General features: G+C 41.2%; 3 protein-coding genes across 3 annotated transcripts in view; 2 read left to right on the top strand and 1 right to left on the bottom strand.

The window, feature by feature from the left end:
• The first annotated feature begins 1,829 nt into the window (after window positions 1–1,829).
• On the top strand, window positions 1,830–5,077 carry LOC145423145 (uncharacterized). Its single transcript, XM_080295338.1, has 3 exons — window positions 1,830–2,308; window positions 3,321–3,584; window positions 4,630–5,077. The coding sequence occupies exons 1-3, from the start codon at window positions 2,245–2,247 to the stop codon at window positions 4,899–4,901; spliced, it is 600 nt and encodes a 199-aa protein (XP_080151464.1). The 5' UTR covers window positions 1,830–2,244; the 3' UTR covers window positions 4,902–5,077.
• Window positions 5,078–5,363: 286 nt separating this feature from the next.
• On the top strand, window positions 5,364–10,039 carry LOC145423135 (uncharacterized). The gene is made up of 2 exons (XM_080295317.1): window positions 5,364–6,202; window positions 7,248–10,039. Exons 1-2 carry the CDS (start codon window positions 5,869–5,871, stop codon window positions 8,954–8,956), a joined length of 2,043 nt encoding a protein of 680 aa, XP_080151443.1. The 5' UTR covers window positions 5,364–5,868; the 3' UTR covers window positions 8,957–10,039.
• Window positions 10,040–15,915: 5,876 nt separating this feature from the next.
• Window positions 15,916–23,715, bottom strand: part of LOC145423240 (PAN2-PAN3 deadenylation complex catalytic subunit PAN2-like) — a 54,041-nt gene continuing 46,241 nt past the window's right edge. The window contains exons 2-16 of the mRNA XM_080295500.1: window positions 20,233–20,394; window positions 19,982–20,101; window positions 19,760–19,888; window positions 19,447–19,646; window positions 19,179–19,321; window positions 18,894–19,000; window positions 18,699–18,797; window positions 18,473–18,601; window positions 18,071–18,208; window positions 17,923–17,982; window positions 17,584–17,832; window positions 17,296–17,439; window positions 17,018–17,197; window positions 16,811–16,904; window positions 15,916–16,479 (exon numbers count right to left, since the gene is read on the bottom strand). Coding sequence (XP_080151626.1) covers window positions 16,295–16,479; window positions 16,811–16,904; window positions 17,018–17,197; window positions 17,296–17,439; window positions 17,584–17,832; window positions 17,923–17,982; window positions 18,071–18,208; window positions 18,473–18,601; window positions 18,699–18,797; window positions 18,894–19,000; window positions 19,179–19,321; window positions 19,447–19,646; window positions 19,760–19,888; window positions 19,982–20,101; window positions 20,233–20,394 — 2,139 coding nt within the window. The 3' untranslated portion in view covers window positions 15,916–16,294. The remainder of the gene's footprint in view (window positions 16,480–16,810; window positions 16,905–17,017; window positions 17,198–17,295; window positions 17,440–17,583; window positions 17,833–17,922; window positions 17,983–18,070; window positions 18,209–18,472; window positions 18,602–18,698; window positions 18,798–18,893; window positions 19,001–19,178; window positions 19,322–19,446; window positions 19,647–19,759; window positions 19,889–19,981; window positions 20,102–20,232; window positions 20,395–23,715) is intronic.

The raw sequence follows: 23,715 nt of genomic DNA, 5'->3' as shown, positions 1-23,715 counted from the left end.
TATGTGAAACATATGTCAAATGCATCCCTCATGGATGACATAAAGTCATCTTGAGCCACAAACAACATTCGTGTAACAAGGTAGAAGCCGCAATCAGTTTTTGGCAGTGACTTTTATATAACCTTTATTTAAACAGTTAAAAAAAATCTCATTAACATTAAAAATGCCTTTTGTAAGAGTAAGTTGGCCAAGAGGACAGCAGAAATGGCAGCAAATATTACAATATTTCTGTAAAAATATTTTAAGTGGGGATAAAGGACCGGATTGGTTATAATGTAAGTACAATAGCAGAGAGTTGTAAAGATACTTGAAAAACAGATATTGTTTTAATTCTCTATATAACCCCTTTGTAAACCCTGTTCACCGAAGTCTATTTACGAACATACGTAAAGATATTACACATAAAAAATACACAGAAACATTGGAAATCAGTTTTTGGCAGACAATCACTTTTTGGCACAACACGGGAAATGAAGCCTCATTTCCGGCGTGCAGCAGCGGCTTCGCCCAATTTAAAGTGGAAAAAAATATGAATATATAATCTTTTTATTGCACTTTTTGGGGCGGGACCATTTTTGGTCCCCAGGGCCGTAAAAGGATGCATTTTTAAGGGCCAGACAAGGGTTAATACAGGCATACAACGTGTTATGGAAAACATTAAACCCAGAAATCTAGGCGTAAATGGAAAATTGTAGTATTGAATTATAAGACTGATGAAAGAATATAATTGTCTTCCCTGCTATTCTCCTGTTCACACTCCAGTCCAGAAGGTGGGATAAATGCATCTGTAAGCTGATATGTCAAACGCCATCAACCCCCAAAGAAGAAGGGAGGAGGACAGCACTACTGTGGTAGTGGAGCAGTGTGTTTGCAGACATAGCTGCTGCTGAAGAAGCGGACTGAACCTAGAGAAGAGACAGAAGCTAAAGTATTGATCCCGTCAAGTTAGTGTGGATCTGATACCAATATTAACATCTGTGTCACTTCTATTGATGCTTGTATTGATCCGCCCAGTCTCAGTTGAAGCAGCAATGAGTTCAGTACAGTATCTGAGAGAGTTCATCAAGGAGAGACTAACTGCTGTTTATGAAGAAATCTTCTCAGAGGTTCAAAAAACCATCATCCAGTATGAGGAGGAGATCAACCGTCTACGCAGACAGGATATCAACCGGAAACCTGACAGAAACTCACACATCATAGGTATGGACATGTTTTTAACAATGTGCTGTTGAAGCTGAGATTCTTCAGTATGATTAGCTTTACTAGAATATGTTAAACTGGGTATCCTTTGCTCATCCCAATCGGTCGCAGCAGATGGCCCGGCCCCTCCCTGAGCCTGGTTCTGCCGGCGGTTTCTTCCTGTTAAAAGGGAGTTTTTCCTTCCTACTGTCGCCAAAGTGCTCACTCAAAGGGGGTCATATGATTTTTGGGTTTTTCTCTGTATTTGTTATTGTAGAATCCACTGTACAATATAAAGTGCCTTGAGGCGACTGTTGTTGTGATTTGGCGCTATATAAATAAATAAATTGAATTTATCAGTGCTGTAGTTCAATGTTCAGTGATGGACTATGTTGAACTGGTGCAGGTCGATGGTCACTGATAGGTTAGGTTTTAATACATTTTAATTCATTTATTTATTTCAATTTTTTCTCTAACAGATTCCAATGTTGAGTACATCAGGCATTAGTGTTTTAGATCATCTGTAAACACTGAGATTGTGCAGTAAAATATAGTTAGATGTCAGCGGAATACACATTTAACAAGTTGTTAACAGCCTTCTCTGAAGTTGAAGTGAAGTTTCATTTAAAAAAGGATTTTACACACTGTAACAGGGCAGCCCTTAGCGGCTGGAAACACAGTGAGACAGACCAAGGCAAGTGTAGTGGAACAAAGTATTTATTTGCTGTATGGCTCTCCTTACAACAATTAACTTGTCGAGCTTCTGCACAGCACAAAAAAAAATCCACCCTCTAATGACAACTGGCAGCCTTAAATATGTTCAGCTGTCACAGACTTAACCATTATTCCACTCTCAGGTCAATTCTTAAATCCCAACCTTCCACCACAGTACACAATATATCAATAAGAATAAATAAATACATAAATACATTTTCACATTTACATATTAATAAATATTTCACACTTTAATGTTACCCCAAACCCAATATTATAAAAACCCAGAAACCCAAGCACAAAAAGATTCACCACACTCTCTTTACCAATGGTCTCTCCCGGAACCTTTAAATGGTGTCTGGACCCCAGGGGAAACATTTGCCCAAACACCTTGAAGAAGACACAGGCAAGAAAGGTGAGTAATCATTAACTTACAAACACTTATTTGCACCACTTTTATCCCTAGATTTCACACACACATTTGCCTTAGTTTTCCTTATTGGTAAACCTTAATCACAATCTCAATCACCATTCTTCTCTCCTGACAGACAACCACCACATTCCTTGACGAGGAACAGCTGTGCAGGATCTGAAACAAGGCCACCAACTGACCCTAAAATTCCCAATAAATAGTCAACAAATATTTAAACTTCTTGTGTGCAAATCCATGCTTAAAGTGCAATGCTCATAAATTGCTTGATAAGGTGCTTTTAATAACGTGAAAGGTGTGCTCTAAAGTGCTATACAGACAATACAATATAAATAAATACAGTAAGGGAGTCCTCTTCCTTACACACACTGATGTTTTCATGGTGGTCACATTGCATTTTAGTTTGGTGAACTTTGTGTCTTTGCTCACAGTGAGGATCCTTGCTGTGAGTGTGCACAACTATTTCCCTGAGCGTGCGTGTGCGTGGGGCTCGTAATGGGTCATATGATAGGCTGATCACCATTTCTTGGTTTTTGATTCATGCTTTTAAAAATATTAGTTTTTATATCACTGTTATGTTCCCCTGAGGGGTCTAGGTGGTGAGGGGGAAGTAACAAAAAGTGTCCGGGTGAGGAAAAAAGAGTTAAGGAGGCAAACGGGTTAAATTAAACAGTTTTATTAAAGTAGCTCAACTAAAAGAGCCGCTATCACCATTTAAGAAAACAAACAAAACTCAGGCGTTGGTCAATAAAGTAAAACATAAGCCAAAAAGAAAGAGCAGCTCACTAGCTGCAAACCACAATAACACAGCTCACTAGCGGCAAACACCACAAACTCTCAGCTCACTAGCTGTAACCACTCACATGGCACTCTGGCCCAGAGCTCACCTTCAGGAGGAGGCCCTGCTAGGGCCGTAACAATCACTAAATATAAAAAATATATAGTTTTTGTATCACACAATAGTGATTATTGTTCTTGTGTTTCTTTATTCCTCAAGACCTCCCAAAACAACATGACTGTAAGGAAGAGGAGGATCTGGATGAGCAGCAGGTCTGTAACCAGGAGAGGAACTCCAGTCTGGACCAAGAGGACCCAGAGACTCCGCAGATTAAAGAGGAAAAGGAGGAACTTGGCAGCAGTCAGAAGGGAGAGCAGCTTGGGCTGAAGCAGGAGGCTGAAGGCATTATTGTCTGGACTGATAAAAAGCAGCTCAGACTGCTGGAGACCATCTGGAAACCTGTGATAAAGTTACACAGAATAGGTATGTAAAACTATGTTGATTTAATAAAAGTGAATATAACTCACAGACAGCTCAGTGGACCAGTGGTTAGCACTGTTGCCTCACAGCAACAAGGTCCTGAGTTTGACTCTACCAAGTAGCCAAGCCTTTCTGTGTGGAGTTTGCATGTTCTCCCCTTGTTCACTATCCAGAGACATACGAACAGCCGGGTTAGGTTAGTTGGTGATTTTAAATTGCTCATAGGTGTGAATATGAGTGTGAATAGTTGTCTGTGTTTCTGTGTTGACCCTCCGACAGACTGATGAACTGTCAGAGAATTGAAGGTCAAAAAGTAATAAGCAACATGAATGAATCTCTTCAGCCTGATTTTCTGTTCTTTATTTAAACACATTTCCACCATTAACCTGTGCAAAACGGTGAAAATTAGTACGTAAAAATTCACCAGAATGAAAGACGTGAAACATCTGGGTTTCAAATTTCCACTCACTGGTCAGACCAAATCTACACAGAGACACAAAGTCAACAACACAAGTTTCATTTTGTTCTGTTATCAGTTTAAGTTAAAGAATTATGTTTCCTCTGCAGCATGGAAATGGTAAATTTGAACAGTTTACAGGTCTGGGTAATATGAATAAATATTTCTATTCTGTTTTGGAAAATATGGAATTCAGAGTTTCTAAAGTTAAATTTGTTAGACAAGAAGAGTGTTTTCATGGCATTTCAAGCACAGCCAAAACGGTTACTACTGTGTAAGAGAGCTCTTCCCCAGCATGCCTTCTTGTAACTGCGGCCAATTCAGACATCCACATTCATTTAACAAAAAACAACATCTATTTATTTTATATATCAAAGACATAAGAAGCTGAACTTTGAAATTTGCTAATAAGAGTGTCAGAACTAAACATTTGCATCAGTGCCCAAATAATTTGTCCCGTTTGTAGACTTTAATTTTAGTGGTATATGTGAGCAACAGGCTCACTATGTAGAGACCTGCTAATGGTTCAGACCAGTAAATATTTTCTCAAATGTTTGTTTTACTATCATCTTTTCCCCTTTGTGCATTCAGATGCCCTACAGCAGCATGCTTTTGAGGAAGAGGAGGTTCTTACAGACCAGCAGGTCTGTAACCAGGAGAGGAACTCCAGTCTGGACCAAGAGGACCCAGAGACTCCGCAGATTAAAGAGGAAAAGGAGGAACTTGGCAGCAGTCAGAAGGGAGAGCAGCTTGGGCTGAAGCAGGAGGCTGAAGGCATTATTGTCTGGACTGATAAAAAGCAGCTCAGACTGCTGGAGACCATCTGGAAACCTGTGATAAAGTTACACAGAATAGGTATGTAAAACTATGTTGATTTAATAAAAGTGAATATAACTCACAGACAGCTCAGTGGACCAGTGGTTAGCACTGTTGCCTCACAGCAACAAGGTCCTGAGTTTGACTCTACCAAGTAGCCAAGCCTTTCTGTGTGGAGTTTGCATGTTCTCCCCTTGTTCACTATCCAGAGACATACGAACAGCCGGGTTAGGTTAGTTGGTGATTTTAAATTGCTCATAGGTGTGAATATGAGCGTGAATAGTTGTCTGTGTTTCTGTGTTGACCCTCCGACAGACTGATGAACTGTCAGAGAATTGAAGGTCAAAAAGTAATAAGCAACATGAATGAATCTCTTCAGCCTGATTTTCTGTTCTTTATTTAAACACATTTCCACCATTAACCTGTGCAAAACGGTGAAAATTAGTACGTAAAAATTCACCAGAATGAAAGACGTGAAACATCTGGGTTTCAAATTTCCACTCACTGGTCAGACCAAATCTACACAGAGACACAAAGTCAACAACACAAGTTTCATTTTGTTCTGTTATCAGTTTAAGTTAAAGAATTATGTTTCCTCTGCAGCATGGAAATGGTAAATTTGAACAGTTTACAGGTCTGGGTAATATGAATAAATATTTCTATTCTGTTTTGGAAAATATGGAATTCAGAGTTTCTAAAGTTAAATTTGTTAGACAAGAAGAGTGTTTTCATGGCATTTCAAGCACAGCCAAAACGGTTACTACTGTGTAAGAGAGCTCTTCCCCAGCATGCCTTCTTGTAACTGCGGCCAATTCAGACATCCACATTCATTTAACAAAAAACAACATCTATTTATTTTATATATCAAAGACATAAGAAGCTGAACTTTGAAATTTGCTAATAAGAGTGTCAGAACTAAACATTTGCATCAGTGCCCAAATAATTTGTCCCGTTTGTAGACTTTAATTTTAGTGGTATATGTGAGCAACAGGCTCACTATGTAGAGACCTGCTAATGGTTCAGACCAGTAAATATTTTCTCAAATGTTTGTTTTACTATCATCTTTTCCCCTTTGTGCATTCAGATGCCCTACAGCAGCATGCTTTTGAGGAAGAGGAGGTTCTTACAGACCAGCAGGTCTGTAACCAGGAGAGGAACTCCAGTCTGGACCAAGAGGACCCAGAGACTCCGCAGATTAAAGAGGAAAAGGAGGAACTTGGCAGCAGTCAGAAGGGAGAGCAGCTTGGGCTGAAGCAGGAGGCTGAAGGCATTATTGTCTGGACTGATAAAAAGCAGCTCAGACTGCTGGAGACCATCTGGAAACCTGTGATAAAGTTACACAGAATAGGTATGTAAAACTATGTTGATTTAATAAAAGTGAATATAACTCACAGACAGCTCAGTGGACCAGTGGTTAGCACTGTTGCCTCACAGCAACAAGGTCCTGAGTTTGACTCTACCAAGTAGCCAAGCCTTTCTGTGTGGAGTTTGCATGTTCTCCCCTTGTTCACTATCCAGAGACATACGAACAGCCGGGTTAGGTTAGTTGGTGATTTTAAATTGCTCATAGGTGTGAATATGAGTGTGAATAGTTGTCTGTGTTTCTGTGTTGACCCTCCGACAGACTGATGAACTGTCAGAGAATTGAAGGTCAAAAAGTAATAAGCAACATGAATGAATCTCTTCAGCCTGATTTTCTGTTCTTTATTTAAACACATTTCCACCATTAACCTGTGCAAAACGGTGAAAATTAGTACGTAAAAATTCACCAGAATGAAAGACGTGAAACATCTGGGTTTCAAATTTCCACTCACTGGTCAGACCAAATCTACACAGAGACACAAAGTCAACAACACAAGTTTCATTTTGTTCTGTTATCAGTTTAAGTTAAAGAATTATGTTTCCTCTGCAGCATGGAAATGGTAAATTTGAACAGTTTACAGGTCTGGGTAATATGAATAAATATTTCTATTCTGTTTTGGAAAATATGGAATTCAGAGTTTCTAAAGTTAAATTTGTTAGACAAGAAGAGTGTTTTCATGGCATTTCAAGCACAGCCAAAACGGTTACTACTGTGTAAGAGAGCTCTTCCCCAGCATGCCTTCTTGTAACTGCGGCCAATTCAGACATCCACATTCATTTAACAAAAAACAACATCTATTTATTTTATATATCAAAGACATAAGAAGCTGAACTTTGAAATTTGCTAATAAGAGTGTCAGAACTAAACATTTGCATCAGTGCCCAAATAATTTGTCCCGTTTGTAGACTTTAATTTTAGTGGTATATGTGAGCAACAGGCTCACTATGTAGAGACCTGCTAATGGTTCAGACCAGTAAATATTTTCTCAAATGTTTGTTTTACTATCATCTTTTCCCCTTTGTGCATTCAGATGCCCTACAGCAGCATGCTTTTGAGGAAGAGGAGGTTCTTACAGACCAGCAGGTCTGTAACCAGGAGAGGAACTCCAGTCTGAACCAGGAGAAACCAGAGAATCCACAGATTAAAGAGGAAAAGGAGGAACTTGGCAGCAGTCAGAAGGGAGAGCAGCTTGGGCTGAAGCAGGAGGCTGATACCTTCATGGTGACACCCGCTTATGAGGAAAGTGCCTACAGTAAACCAGAACCAAACAGTGAGCAGCTCCTTTCTCACAGCTCTCCTGAAGCAGAGACCCGAGATAATGAAAAAAGTCAGCATGTGGTCTCAGGAACTACTAGAAATACAGAGCTGAATGAGAGACGTCACAGTCAAAGAGTAGACAACCTTCCTGTGTCATCGAGTAAAAGTAGAACGGACACAAAGAACAAGTCTGTACAATGTGAAGTGTGTGGAAAAACTTTACAGGATGAATACAATATGATTACACATCTAAGAGTTCACACAGGTGAAAAGCCGTATTCCTGTAGCACCTGTGGGAAAAGATTTGCTGCCTCATCAACATTCAAAACACACATGAGAGTTCACACAGGTGAGAAGCCATATTCTTGTAGCACCTGTGAGAAAAGATTTGCTTCCTCATCAACATTCAAAAGACACAATAGAATTCACACAGGTGAGAAGCCGTATTCTTGTAGCACCTGTGAGAAAAGATTTGCTTCCTCATCAACATTCAAAAAACACATGAGAATTCACACAGGTGAAAAGCCGTATTCTTGTAGCACCTGTGAGAAAAGATTTGCTACCTCATCAACATTCAAAACACACATGAGAATTCACACAGGTGAAAAGCCGTATTCTTGTGGCACCTGTGGGAAAACATTTGCTACTTCATTAGAAGTCAAAACACACACGAGAATTCACACAGGTGAGAAGCCGTATTCCTGTAGCACCTGTGGGAAAAGATTTGCTACCTCATCAACATTCAAAACACACATGAGAGTTCACACAGGTGAGAAGCCGTACCCTTGTAGTACCTGTGGGAAAAGATTTGCTACCTTATCAAAGGTCAAAACACACATGAGAATTCACACAGGTGAGAAGCCGTATTCCTGTAGCACCTGTGGGAAAAGATTTACTGACTTATCAACATTGAAAAAACACAAGAGAATTCACACAGGTGAGAAACCGTATTCTTGTAGCATCTGTGGGAAAAGTTTTGCTGACTTATCAACATTCAAAACACACATGAGAATTCACACAGGTGAGAAGCCATATTCTTGTAGCACCTGTGAGAAAAGATTTGCTTCCTCATCAACATTCAAAAGACACATGAGAGTTCACACAGGTGAAAAGCCGTATTCTTGTAGCACCTGTGAGAAAAGATTTTCTTCCTCATCAACATTCAAAAGACACATGAGAATTCACACAGGTGAAAAGCCGTATTCTTGTAGCACCTGTGAGAAAAGATTTGCTTCCTCATCAACATTCAAAAGACACATGAGAATTCACACAGGTGAAAAGCCGTATTCTTGTAGCACCTGTGAGAAAAGATTTTCTTCCTCATCAACATTCAAAAGACACATGAGAATTCACACAGGTGAAAAGCCGCATTCTTGTAGCACCTGTGAGAAAAGATTTGCTACCTCATCAACATTCAAAACACACTATCTCCCCTTCTCTGAAGATAACCGTATTGTGAAGAAGCAGAATAGCTTGAACTAAGTTGTCACATGCAACGTGGGGTTTTTTCTTTCCTTTTTTTTTTTTTCTTTTTCTTTCCTGCTTCCTCTCTCGGCCACATTGTTTATGCTGCGGTTGACAGGACAACCAACTGCTGGACATCCAGGAGGATGTTAAAATTCAACATATCTCTCCTGACAGCTTGTAACGTTGCAGAAAGGAGACTTTTGTGTTTTTTCAATGTGTTGGTGACTGCATAAAACACAAGTTAAGAGAATAAAAGGATATGGTTTAGCTAGCAATCATTTTTGCAAGCTATAATTTTATAGTTAGCTAATTTAGTTGGCTAATTTACCAGCCACATAAGCCCTGGGAGTTTTTGTGTTTCAATAACATTAAAATCAAATGAAGGTTCCTCCATTATTCAAATTCCTACTGATGCTAAATAAAGTTGACCCTGATGGATAAATTCCATGGCTGTTCCCTTTCATGAGTGAGTGATATTGGTTTTTGGTGTCTTCTCCCTGTCGTATGATGAGGGTAGAGCTGTACATTTTAGTTAGAACATGGTTTATCATATTTAGGTTGAAACTAACTTGCTAAATTCATGTGAACTTCTAACTCCACTGAACTTGGTGAAGTCCTTATTGTAACACCTCTGAGAACAGCTGCACATTGAAAGACCGTTTTTAACTCTCAGAGGTGCCTCAGTTGCTTTGACTGTGGGGACTGAAGGAGCATCTGGATCTGGAAACTTCAAACAACATCAAACAAACAACTTCAGACAGGACAACAAATCTTTCAGCCAGATATTGCCCCTTGGTAGCATAAGAAAGAATGCAGCTTTAAGACACTTCTGTGTCAGCTTCACTATTAAAAACCTAAAACACATCCATCTTTAATACGATCTATTATTGTTACCGATATAACGTCTGAAGCAAGAGAATCACTTACATTTTAAATGAAGCAAATGTGAAAATCAACCATAAATTAAATTATATAATAAAACAGTATCTAAAAAGAGCTTCTTGCATTATTTTAATAGTCAAGATCAGCGCCTCTTAAAACTTAGAAAGAAAAATCTAAGACCAAACCACATCAACACAGACAAATTCAGCGTTTATTCTGATCTCAGTGCAGCTCCTACAAGCAAATATAACGTTTTCAATCCAGCTGCTGATTAAACTGAATAAAACTTGTCATAATAAAACTTTTTGCAAAGCACTTGACAGCAGTCAGACACTTTTCTTTTTCCCTGCCATGTTTTCTTTACAGCCCAGGTTTTACTGCTCAGGAAAAACAACTCTAAGGGGAAGCCTTTGTTACTCAGTGAGAAGTCAAGACTAGGGTTATTTTTTAAGCTCATTTAAAATACCTGCTGTACAGGCTATAAAAAAATGTACATTTATGATCACTATATCAACAAACATGCACAGAAATACACAATAAAAACATAACACTCAATAAAACAGCTGAAACAGCTAAAGCTGAAAGCCAGTCAGAGTAAACTGATTTCTAACAGAGTCTTAAAATGATCAGACACCTGTTATGTTAATCGGGGAGGTTATCCTAAAGATTAGTGGCAGCCACCAAAAAGACTCTGCCACCATGTTCACGAGATACTAGACATATTTCTTTGGCTGAATGTGATTGTGCTGCTGATTTTTGCTGGATGTTTCACAGATGTGCTGAGCAGGCTCACTTTGACTTAAGCTACCACTGTACTGATTCTTTGGTAAGTGTTGTGTTTCCAGGTGCTGAATTGTACTATATGCTGTTTAGCCAACAGAAAGCTGAATTTCATTTAAAATACACTTAATGACAAAAGATACTTGACTGTTGATTTGGTTTACCATTAATAATCCTGGAAGTTAGACGACCTCTGGAAGGTGGACTAGCTTTAGATGAAAACCATACTCAGGTCTCTCCACTTATGCTTATTTTTAACAGTGGACGTCTTTCAGGATCTTTCTCCACCAACCAACATGGAATCTACTGCCTTCATCAGATGCTGCTCTCCGCATAGTTTCATTTGCCTTTCATGATAAAAGTGACCACTCCATGAGAACCATGAAATACTCTTCAGCGTGTGACACAAATTTCCCTCTTGAATTCACAATGTGTAGTTTCATAAGCATTATATGTCTAAATGATGCAACACAGATACTCATTTTTTCTTGAGCCACAAGCATGTCTGCAAGAAAAATGTCATCTTACCTTTCTCTCGTTGAGCAGGCATTTCAACTCTACTAAGTTAGGAAAATAAGTGAAAAAGACCAAACAATTGATCCAGGGCAGGCAAAGGCTCTTCCATGCTCACGAACAAGAGAGTGTAAGGTGAAGATAAGGGTTATTTGAAATCAGCAAAGCTTCCAGAAGAGCTTGTGGAAGATAGACTGAGAGAGAAAGAAAGGAGAATAATTTCTGATCATTCTTTTTCATGTCCACAGGCCTCAACATCCAGGGAGAAACCCATGACAGCACGGAGGACTCATGCACGGCCCTGAAGCTTTACAGGAAGTTCCTGGAACTGTTTCAGGAAGGAGAGAATCATTACGGGACGAAGGTCTGACACAGTCTGACTTACACTTCAGCTGCCATCTTGTTTTTAAAAATGGCTGCCCTCCAGGAAAAGTAACATACCTGTATTTAGTCAAAGGAGCTTGCAAAGAAAAGCGTCTGGACTTCTTTAAGTTGCTTGAAGACGTTTCACCTCTCATCCGAGAAGCTTCTTCAGTTCTAAGGTCAAATGGTGGAGAGTCCCAGATATAAACCTAGTGGGACTAACCCCCCACAGAGGGACAAAAGGACCCCCTGATGATCCTCTAAATGCCTGAGCCAAGGTGTGAAACTGGGTGTGGGTCCCAATCAGCCAGAGTTTCGGGTGAGTTCATTGTGAAACCTGGCCCCACCTTATCATGCGAATTCCTGAGATCAGATGGCCCAGGATGTGAGTGGGTGTTGGATATTCACAGACGTGGACTACAGCTTTCTTGGCTGCTGCCTCAAAGCACATTGTGCGCTTTCTATCTTGCGTGCTGCACATTATCGTTTATTATTTAGTAAGTACTGATATCTACTGCTAGCTAGTTTATTGTGATGGTGCTTTTTTTTTTATTATGTTGCTCTTTGTTGTTTGCTTTCTCTTCTGTTTTTTTTCTCCATACAGGTGACCCAGGTGTTTTTTTTTTTGTTTGTTTGGGTTTTTTTTTCTTTCTTCCCCCCGTCTCTTCTCCCCTTTGGTTTTCTTTCTCTCCCTCTCTTTCTTTCATTCTTTCTCCCTGTCCTATCCCCCAGTCATGTCTGTCCCTTTTGTAGCAACTGAAAATAAAATAAATTCATAATTATAATAAAGGTCAATCAAATGGACCAATATGGCAAGGCCATGATGATCCACTTGGTAAAATAAATCTGCTTGGCATCTTTCTTAAGGCCAATTAAGACAACAATTCTGATGGCTATAGATCCAAACGGGACAAAAAATAAATAAATAAATAAAAAAGGATGTGAGTGGGCGTTAACGCATCTGGGAAGGGATCTCAAAACTGGATTATAGATGGCAGAGAGTTGGTGTCGTAAACCCCCGCCTCTGTTCAAAGATGGTCGCTCACAGTGGACATAGATGGCTTCTTTCACTCCTCTTTCAAACCATCTGTCCTCTCTGTCCAAACTGTGAACATTGGCATCCTCGAAAGAGTGTCCTTTATCCTTAAGATGCAGATGGACTGCTGAGTCTTGTCCTGTGGAGGTGGCTCTTCTATGTTGTGCCATGCGCTTGTGAAGTGGCTGTTTGGTCTCTCCAATGAAAAGGTCTCGGCATTCCTCGTTGCACTGTACAGCATACACCACATTGTACACTCATATGTTTTGGCGTTTTGTCTTTCGGGTGAACCAGTTTTTGTCTGAGCGTGTTGCTGGGTCTGAAATGCACCAGGATGTCATGCTTGGAGAAAACTCTCCTGAGTTTTTCTGATACACCGGCTACAACGTCTTTGTGATGGACCGAGCAGTGAAGGAAACTTAGGCACAGGTTAAAGTCCAAAAAATGATTTTTTATTTAACCCAAAAAACATAATTGGTTAACTCATGCAAAAAGAATCAAAATCTTGGGCCCATAAAAGAGGTCAAACTAACAAAACTCTACTCAAAGTTAACAACACAACTGATAACTCAAACAAACTGACCTAACTTAATGAGACAAAGGGGAAACTTAAATAGTGGCTGATCAGCCCACAAAAACAGGAAAAGGGGTAAAACACACAAAACCTAACTAAACCAAACATAATGAACTCCAATCCCCCCCCATGGTCCTGAGTTATGGCGTGAACCAATTTGTAGCCTTCCTTTAAAGCTCGCTCTGCCCCTTTTCCACCTCTTGGCTCCTTAATCAAGGGACTGGAACAGCTGCAACTAAGGTAACTCAGAAAACAAAAGATTAATCATACATAACAGTGTAAACTAAAATGTGTGCACTTATTTTAGAATGCAGCGTTATGTGGATATATTAATTAACTAAACCAAAACCAGTTATTTATTGTCCTGTAAATAAATTCCTATATTTAAAGAAAGAAATGTGAATGCAATGTTACTTATAAGCCTCTACACTAACATGGTGGGTATTACCACTGTGTGGCTGTAAGTGCAGCCATCACAGTCTTCAAGTAACTTAAAGAAGTCCAGACGCTTTTCTTTGCAAGCTCCTTTGACTACGATGACCTGGATGACTGAGAACCTTCACAGACATACCTGTATTTAGTTTGTTTGCACAACCAAAAAGCAAAAACTCAGAAGACCTTTAAGACCTTTAAATAATGCATATTTAGGACCTCTGAAATTCAACATCCTCTAGTGTCTCAAAAAATGTTTTCCTTGCTGCTTTAACACAGCCTCACCTGTGATCTGATAAATGTTAAGATTCAGTTCAACCTTTGTCCCATTTATCCACATTATATTTCATAGATATGCACAATAAAACAAATTGTTTTTATTAAACAGACAAATTTTATACATAGTACATATAATTTGCAAATTGACAGAAATCCATGAGAATTAATTGTCAAAGTTGCCATTAAAGTCAAGCATCAATCTTTGCTCATATTTTTGTTATTGTACTTTTATGTTTAGCTGTGACTAACTGAACACATTTGTGTCCTGCTTTGAATGAAAGGGTCCATTTCTCAATTTAAACATCTTTTCAGTCAGGTCCCAATTAGGCATTCTTTAATTGTTAATAGGTAAATATGAGGGTTGGGATCAAAATGTTGTGCTCCCTCTCTGTCTCTCCGTTTCTGCTCTTCAGAAATAATACTGATCTTTTATGGAACAGCAAAACTGAGATGAACTTTTCTTTTTTAATATCCTCACACAGATCGACCCATAATTGAAATTGGAGCGATTTGCGTCTACTTCGTTTTTTTTTCTTCTCTCAGTCAAAACATAACCACGATATTCAAATATCAAAATGCAGCTGTTAGTGTGACCTTGTCGGTGTCAGACTCCAGTAAGACACAGCCTCACACAGCCTGCAGAAAATAACGAGCAATTCGCGCAGTTACTTTGCTACACTGCTCTCGTGCTCTGGGGGGCTTGTAGATGTCTGGGGCCTTGATCTCCTCCATTCCTGCTTCATGTCCTGGGGGGCAGGGCTCCCCACACCTACTATTAGACAGTTACACGGAGAACCCTTGTGAATATATGGATCTACACGCACACAGGTGTGTGTTGTCGGACTTGTGTGCTGCTCAGTAACATTCAATATTTATTATTTACTGTTACTTGTGGTTATGTTGGTTGTTGCTGTGGATGCGGATGTGCTCATGTGTAAGCCGCTGCTTTGCGCTGCGTTTGGCTGGGAATTGTTGAAATTAAATATTTACATCTTCGTATATGAATCACATGAATTAGCGCACTGTGCATCACCCCAAGGAAATTTCTACTTACTAAATCTGGACCTGGATATCAGCTTCACACCAGCCATTCGTAGTGTTATAAGTCTACTTCACGATCTTCTGAAGAGTCCCGAGTGTTTGGTGACTTCTGACTGACTTTTAAGTTTAAACAATACTCTGGCACGGAAAAGGTTACAACTTTCTTTGGACTTTTATACCCCTGAAAAAATGCTTCCTCTCTCTCACAGAATCTGTTGATTTCGGAGCCTTGAACTGGTTCAAAGGCCTTGACTGTCTTACTCGCCACATATTGACAACAATATTCGTACTGATTTATTTTAGTATTATTGTCGATATTACAATATTTCTGAGACTGTAATAGCTCGTTTTTAAGCCTCCCAGTTATCAGTATTGTGATCACACTATTGCTTTAATATTATTGAGACTACACAACACATTCATCCCTGACCTCCACATATCCAGCTGAACAGGATTACTATACTCTGTGTAGATTTACACATTCTTTCGTGGAACATTGAAATAACTGTGTTGTGTAGTTTTTTAACATATCTCCTGGATCATTACTAACTGTATGTTTAGTTTTACTTGTAGAGTTGTTGGTAAGACCAGACAAGGAGTTCAAACAATTTCATTTTATGGTTCCCAAAACAAAACAAGCCGAAAAACAATGAAAATAATGACATAAACCTTTAAAAACAACTGTAAGAGTGAACGGTAAGAGTGTGCATATTATCCAGCAGAGGGCACCATTATATCAAAAAATCGTTCAAATGTGACTTAAAGCTTTATTAAATGAAGCACGTCTATTAAAGTATAGTTACTACTTTTGGTGGTGGCTGTAAATGCTGCACTTGAAGCACAGTCCTTACCAGTTAGAGCATTTTAAAGATGTCGAGGTGAAATATTGAGGACAATTTTTTCAAACTTGCTAAATGTGTCATTTATAGAAGAGAAATAACAGCTTTTGAAAAATTGAACGTTGATCTGAATTCTGAGAAAGCTGGAAAGAGTTAGCTGGAAAATGAACAGTGCAACAGATTTCACAGAATCTGGTGAAAAAAAACAAACTAAATTCATTGTGGTTTGAATCTGTTTTAATCAAGATTTTCATGGATTCGTGCACATTCTCCACTTCCTGGTATCAAACAACAAACATTTTACAGTGCTCAGGATGACTTCATTTACATGCAACAAGTTTGACTTTTTCCTTTAAAACAAAAACAAAATGCTTCAAATTCATATTTTGAATGATCACTTTCCCCCCTGTAAACCTCTCTGAAATAAAAAGCTTATATTTAGATATGATAAAAACAACTGAGTCACTGACTCAAAGCAAATAACTATAAAATATGATACAAAATAAGCAGCCCGAGCATCCTCAGGTCATGGTGTTGCTCACAGTCCCATCACAGAGGGAAGCACAGCAGCACCCGTGGATGGAAGGAGAGTGCATTCAGTCCACTCAGACGGACTATCTCATGTCCGAATCCGGGACTTTCCAGTTCAGCTGGAAGCCTTTGTCGTAGACTTCGTAGAGCACTTTCGTCACGTAATGATTCCCTCCTTCCTGATACAGCTCCAGGTACTTCCTGTAAAGCTTCAGGGCCGTGCATGAGTCCTCCGTGCTGTCGTGGGTTTCTCCCTGGATGTTGAGGCCTGTGGACATGAAAAAAAGGTCAGGAATGATTAAAATGAAAGTGTTCAGCTTCAGATTACAGTGTGGATATGAGGAATTGACACGTACGCTTTAGTGCATGAACTCAAAAAAGCCTCTAAATACTTTGTTGTTCAGATTTAATTCCAAGATGAGTTTGATGACAACTAAAACATCATGAACTATACTGACTTCGGTAACATGAGCGGATTATCCAGTTTACATATTTGGATCCTAATCCCTCTCGCTGTAATAATGTGATTTAATTCGATTACAGACTCATATTTGGATTATTTGGATTTGATTTTGTTTTTTTTGTTTCTACTAACTTACCAAGAAAATACCAAGCAAGGAATTTCAGAGAAATCATCCTCTTGTAGGGCAATCGGAAGAGGTGCACGGTGTCGATAACTTGATCTTTGGGAACCTTAAGAAACAGAAAATAAAAAACATTAAAATCAAAGCACATCTATAAAAAAAAAATCACATCTTTAAACGATATGAACTAATTTGAAATTTAAAACTGATGAAATAACGTACCACTAAATTAATGACACGAAAGTCATTCTGCCGGCCGTGGCCGACGAAGCGAACTCCTGCATCGATGAGGAAGCGTAGCTTCAGGTAGGTCGACTTCAGCGTGGTCACGTGCTTAGAGGATACTGTGGCATCCAGGTCTCCAGGTTCGATTCCAGAGTATTTTGTCAAATAGTCGACCACCTGGAAGAACAAATTGACAAGTTAGCGGGTGGATCCTTGAAACATTATATATTCATTCTTTCAGGTCATCGTGGTCTTTTCTCTCTGCAGCTTCTCACCTGCTCCTGAGTGGAGATGTAATCATCGATGAAGGGGACCCCCTCGTTGGGCCCCTGACCCCTCACACAGGTGATCCTGGCCACAGACATCTGACTGGGCGTGATGGTCGATTTGGTGCCGTCGCTATGCAGCACTGCTTCCTCCTGCAAACGCACACATTCAGGGGTCAAATTTGTTTTAAATACTTGAGTCAGATTAGCTGAACTACTGAAAATATGTACTAGGAATATTTAAAATTGTTTTTGATCCTATATTATAATAAATGATGGTATCATAGCCAGACTTACCTCACTGAGCTTTACAAACTCAGCGTCCAGCCCCACCAGGTCACCAGCCTGCGGCATCTCACTGACTGTGAGTGGGATGAAAGTGGCGTCTGTCTTGCTATGCTTCTCAGTCCGATATAAGTCGGATTTGACTTCAGACTGATTGTGCTGACACTCACTGCGGAGGTCGTATTTGGTGTGGTAGTTTCTCTTGGCGTAACACAGGATGGCTGGCACTTTCCAGCTCACATCAAACTGTGCAGCCTCAGTCTGAAAACAAAAGGAGAAACATTTTTAAATGACTGCACACATTAAAGTTAGCATGAATAAACAAGCAGGAATCTTATCTAGGATCCTTACCTGCTCAATCGGCTCAATGAGGAAGTCATTGAAGAGGTACCACTGCTGGCGAGAGACTCCCTGAAATAATAAAATCATTTTGAATGTTAAAAATGAAACTTTTTGTAGTCAGCAGATGTCAAACTTTTCTTATCTAAGCGTCGCTCACCTCTTTTCTTTGATGGTAGGTCTCACCCACTTTGATGTGTGCGACCATATTACCACCCGCGCCAGCGTCCAGGATGTGCGGCACCGTGGCCACCAAGTCATACAGAGAAGCTCCCTCCGCCTGTTCAGCAGCACTTAACTAGTAACAGAAAGTGCAAATAATTGTAAGATAAACTTTTTCATTTCACAAAAGTTGAGAAATTCATGTGTTACAGAAACAAAAACACTAAAACCAACCCATAGTTCAATATCTACAATGCTTCAGATTAGTGTAATAATGTTTTAAAAATATTGCTCCTGGAAATATGGATTTAATTTTGAAGTGAAATTTTAACTCAGTAATGAAAAGTTACTCAGTTATTTCTTCAAGTGCAAAGATCAGCTGAAAATCTAAAGTCCTCACCTCCTCGCCCTCAGGCCAGCTGCTGATCTCCAGTCTCTGACTTTTGCTGAGGGACATCTTGAGAGTGGCGGGGATCCACACGTGACGCTGATCCTGATCTGTCTTCTGCATGGATTTGTTGAAGGTGTACTATAAAAACAGAAACATGGGCAATCATGTAAATAATGAACAGATAAATCATTACTTTCTTTTAACTGTATTTAAAGACAGTGAATCAGTGGCTTACCTCGGCCTGAACCTTCCAGAATTCGGCCTCTTTGCTGCTGTTCACCTCACAGTTTATCACCAAAACATCTGGGAGACGTCGAATGTTGCGTGTCTGCACCTACAGTGTAACACAAAGAAATGATTACCCTGCACAACAGGTAACAATCAACCATAAATGAATTGTCATTATGAGTGAATGAAAGCTGTAACTCACTGTGGGCTGATACTTGTCACAGTTTCCACACCATGTGTGAGATCTCTGCTGCAGGCAGATGCTTTTCTTCAGGATCTCAGCAAAGTCGTGCTCCTTTATTCTTTCTCCTGAAGTGTCAAAGTACAATGAATATCAGTGTATACATCAAATCAAGCAGATATTTCCCTCTGCTCATTCAAAAACTAAATTAATTCAAACCATTATGTAATCATTAATAGTTCAAGTTTCAAAGACAGAGTAATTCACAGTCACAGATATCCATGCTCTCAGTGCTCTCAGACTCACCTTGAGAGTCAGGGTAATGCATGTTGAACAGCAACATGAGGGAGGAGTAGACTGTTTCTATGCCACAGAGACACGGGCTGCGGTTCTCAACTTCAGAACAAAACAGCTCTCTAATGACAGAGTCGCCAGGGGAGCCCAGAGAACTGCAACACAAACACAAATCACAGTTTCAGAAACCAGAAGGAAAACTCTGCATTTATAAACAAACATAATGATAAGACTGGGACAGTGTCCAGTAAGAATGCAGGTCAACAACAATGTGTTTTACCTACTCCTGGTCGTCCTGTAGGCCCGTGGATCCTCCTGCTCCTGTGTCTCCTGGAAGAGCTGGTAGAGGATGAAGTGATTCCATCTCTGGATTAAGCGACCTAGCTCGACTGTTCCTGTCGTCTCCTCATAGTTTGAGAGGATCAGGCCCATCTCTTTGGCTTCAGGGACGTTTCGAAGTGCTCTGAGGAAGTTGCTGGCCTTAAGGAAGAAGACATTAGAGGTTACTTTGGGCAGTCACAACAAAATGAGATTTCAAAGTAAGAGCCTTGCAATTCCCAACAGATTGAAAACAAAGAAAGAAAGAAACTTACCTGACATGGATCTCCTTGTGACAAATCCAACATGTGGAAGAGGAAGCCGAGTTCACAAGCCAAACAAAACTCCTTGTGGCACAAATGATTCTGAACAAGGCAGCGAACTGGCTCCAGGAAGTATAACACCTAAGATGCAAACATAAAAGACCCATGGAACATTTGACAAATTGTCTCATATTAAAAATTAAATGTACACATTGTGAATCTTCAGCTTCTTACCTGGATCATGCAGTTACAGTAGGCGTTGGGAATCTGCGGCTCCAGGCCAGCAAACAACGTCCTGTTGTAATGTTTGAAGTCAAAATCTTCCCGTCCACGTTTAGAGTATTTAATTGTCACCTGAAGCACAACAAACACATCTTCGTCACATGTTTGGGAAATCAAAGCTTGTAGCAACACTCTAGAAATTGTTACATGTCATATTTAACTGTATCTCTATGAACACCAGGGTGAAACGTAGCAAGTCCAACCTTTCTGTACTTTTCGGGAACAGTGTGAAGGAGCGGCTCTTCATCACTCTCTGTTAGAGATTCAGGGATGTGGTTGTAATAACCAGGTGACTCTTCTTTATTTGGCACCGTCTTCCGCCCCCCGACGCTCCTGCTGCGCCTCCTCCTTCTGACAGGAACTGCCTACAGAACAAGCATGAATGATGCCTGAGTGGACACACGCAACTCACAAGTTCCTGGCTCTGTCAGCTCCTCTGCAGAGGGTTTCCCTAAGAAGGTGGACCTAGCAGGGTCACCGGGGGACGGGGAGCTGTGCCTCACGGCCCTCACTTCGCCGGAGAAACCCTCATGCAGAGTTCAGAAACTTGTGTGTTGAGTATGTCGCTGTGAGCCTCCACCATTTAACTAGTGGGTGAAGCCTGAACTGTCTAGAGACAGACCAGACCAGCTGCACAACACAGACACTTCAAACCTGAGGACAAATCTGAGAGAACAGAAAAAGGAAAGGAAACTTAGCTTAGAACCATGCAGCGCTACAGGAGACGGCAGCACTGCAGAGGTGAGGACCGGCACCTGTTTGAAAGAGACAAATGCACGCAAACACACACAACAACGAACGAGAAACAAACACAGAGAGAGGACAAAGTGGTTATACAGAACTTGAGGACATTATCTACATGTAATTATCTACATAATTATAAATTTGTTGTGTTTTCTTTAACAATGTCAGAAGGAGAGAGGCACTGAGGCACCGTCTTCCGCCCCCCGACGCTCCTGCCGCGCCTCCTCCTTCTGACAGGAACTGTCTACAGAACAAGCATGAATGATGCCTGAGTGGACACACACAACTCACAAGTTCCTGGCTCTGTCAGCTCCTCTGCAGAGGGTTTCCCTAAGAAGGTGGACCTAGCAGGGTCACCGGGGGACGGGGAGCTGTGCCTCACGGCCCTCACTTCGCCAGAGAAACCCTCATGCAGAGTTCAGAAACTTGTGTGTTGAGTATGTCGCTGTGAGCCTCCACCATTTAACTAGTGGGTGAAGCCTGAACTGTCTAGAGACAGACCAGACCAGCTGCACAACACAGACACTTCAAACCTGAGGACAAATCTGAGAGAACAGAAAAAGGAAAGGAAACTTAGCTTAGAACCATGCAGCGCTACAGGAGACGGCAGCACTGCAGAGGTGAGGACCGGCACCTGTTTGAAAGAGACAAATGCACACAAACACACACAACAACGAACGAGAAACAAACACAGAGAGAGGACAAAGTGGTTATACAGAACTTGAGGACATTATCTACATGTAATTATCTACATAATTATAAATTTGTTGTGTTTTCTTTAACAATGTCAGAAGGAGAGAGGCACTGAGGCACCGTCTTCCGCCCCCCGACGCTCCTGCTGCGCCTCCTCCTTCTGACAGGAACTGCCTACAGAACAAGCATGAATGATGCCTGAGTGGACACACGCAACTCACAAGTTCCTGGCTCTGTCAGCTCCTCTGCAGAGGGTTTCCCTAAGAAGGTGGACCTAGCAGGGTCACCGGGGGACGGGGAGCTGTGCCTCACGGCCCTCACTTCGTCGGAGAAACCCTCATGCAGAGTTCAGAAACTTGTGTGTTGAGTATGTCGCTGTGAGCCTCCACCATTTAACTAGTGGGTGAAGCCTGAACTGTCTAGAGACAGACCAGACCAGCTGCACAACACAGACACTTCAAACCTGAGGACAAATCTGAGAGAACAGAAAAAGGAAAGGAAACTTAGCTTAGAACCATGCAGCGCTACAGGAGACGGCAGCACTGCAGAGGTGAGGACCGGCACCTGTTTGAAAGAGACAAATGCACGCAAACACACACAACAACGAACGGGAAACAAACACAGAGAGAGGACAAAGTGGTTATACAGAACTTGAGGACATTATCTACATGTAATTATCTACATAATTATAAATTTGTTGTGTTTTCTTTAACAATGTCAGAAGGAGAGAGGCACTGAGGCACCGTCTTCCGCCCCCCGACGCTCCTGCTGCGCCTCCTCCTTCTGACAGGAACTGTCTACAGAACAAGCATGAATGATGCCTGAGTGGACACACGCAACTCACAAGTTCCTGGCTCTGTCAGCTCCTCTGCAGAGGGTTTCCCTAAGAAGGTGGACCTAGCAGGGTCACCGGGGGACGGGGAGCTGTGCCTCACGGCCCTCACTTCGCCGGAGAAACCCTCATGCAGAGTTCAGAAACTTGTGTGTTGAGTATGTCGCTGTGAGCCTCCACCATTTAACTAGTGGGTGAAGCCTGAACTGTCTAGAGACAGACCAGACCAGCTGCACAACACAGACACTTCAAACCTGAGGACAAATCTGAGAGAACAGAAAAAGGAAAGGAAACTTAGCTTAGAACCATGCAGCGCTACAGGAGACGGCAGCACTGCAGAGGTGAGGACCGGCACCTGTTTGAAAGAGACAAATGCACGCAAACACACACAACAACGAACGAGAAACAAACACAGAGAGAGGAAAAAGTGGTTATACAGAACTTGAGGACATTATCTACATGTAATTATCTACATAATTATAAATTTGTTGTGTTTTCTTTAACAATGTCAGAAGGAGAGAGGCACTGAGGCACCGTCTTCCGCCCCCCGACGCTCCTGCTGCGCCTCCTCCTTCTGACAGGAACTGCCTACAGAACAAGCATGAATGATGCCTGAGTGGACACACGCAACTCACAAGTTCCTGGCTCTGTCAGCTCCTCTGCAGAGGGTTTCCCTAAGAAGGTGGACCTAGCAGGGTCACCGGGGGACGGGGAGCTGTGCCTCACAGCCCTCACTTCGTCGGAGAAACCCTCATGCAGAGTTCAGAAACTTGTGTGTTGAGTATGTCGCTGTGAGCCTCCACCATTTAACTAGTGGGTGAAGCCTGAACTGTCTAGAGACAGACCAGACCAGCTGCACAACACAGACACTTCAAACCTGAGGACAAATCTGAGAGAACAGAAAAAGGAAAGGAAACTTAGCTTAGAACCATGCAGCGCTACAGGAGACGGCAGCACTGCAGAGGTGAGGACCGGCACCTGTTTGAAAGAGACAAATGCACACAAACACACACACAACAACGAACGAGAAACAAACACAGAGAGAGGACAAAGTGGTTATACAGAACTTGAGGACATTATCTACATGTAATTACCTACATAATTACAAATTTGTTGTGTTTTCTTTAACAATGTCAGAAGGAGAGAGGCACTGAGGCACCGTCTTCCGCCCCCCGACGCTCCTGCTGCGCCTCCTCCTTCTGACAGGAACTGCCTACAGAACAAGCATGAATGATGCCTGAGTGGACACACGCAACTCACAAGTTCCTGGCTCTGTCAGCTCCTCTGCAGAGGGTTTCCCTAAGAAGGTGGACCTAGCAGGGTCACCGGGGGACGGGGAGCTGTGCCTCACGGCCCTCACTTCGTCGGAGAAACCCTCATGCAGAGTTCAGAAACTTGTGTGTTGAGTATGTCGCTG

The sequence above is a fragment of the Astatotilapia calliptera genome, chromosome 20 (assembly GCF_964374335.1).
Source record: "Astatotilapia calliptera chromosome 20, fAstCal68.1, whole genome shotgun sequence".
Lineage (NCBI taxonomy): Eukaryota > Metazoa > Chordata > Actinopteri > Cichliformes > Cichlidae > Astatotilapia > Astatotilapia calliptera.
The sequence above is the reverse complement of the archived record's forward strand: the minus strand, read 5'-3'. Positions and strand labels throughout refer to the sequence as shown.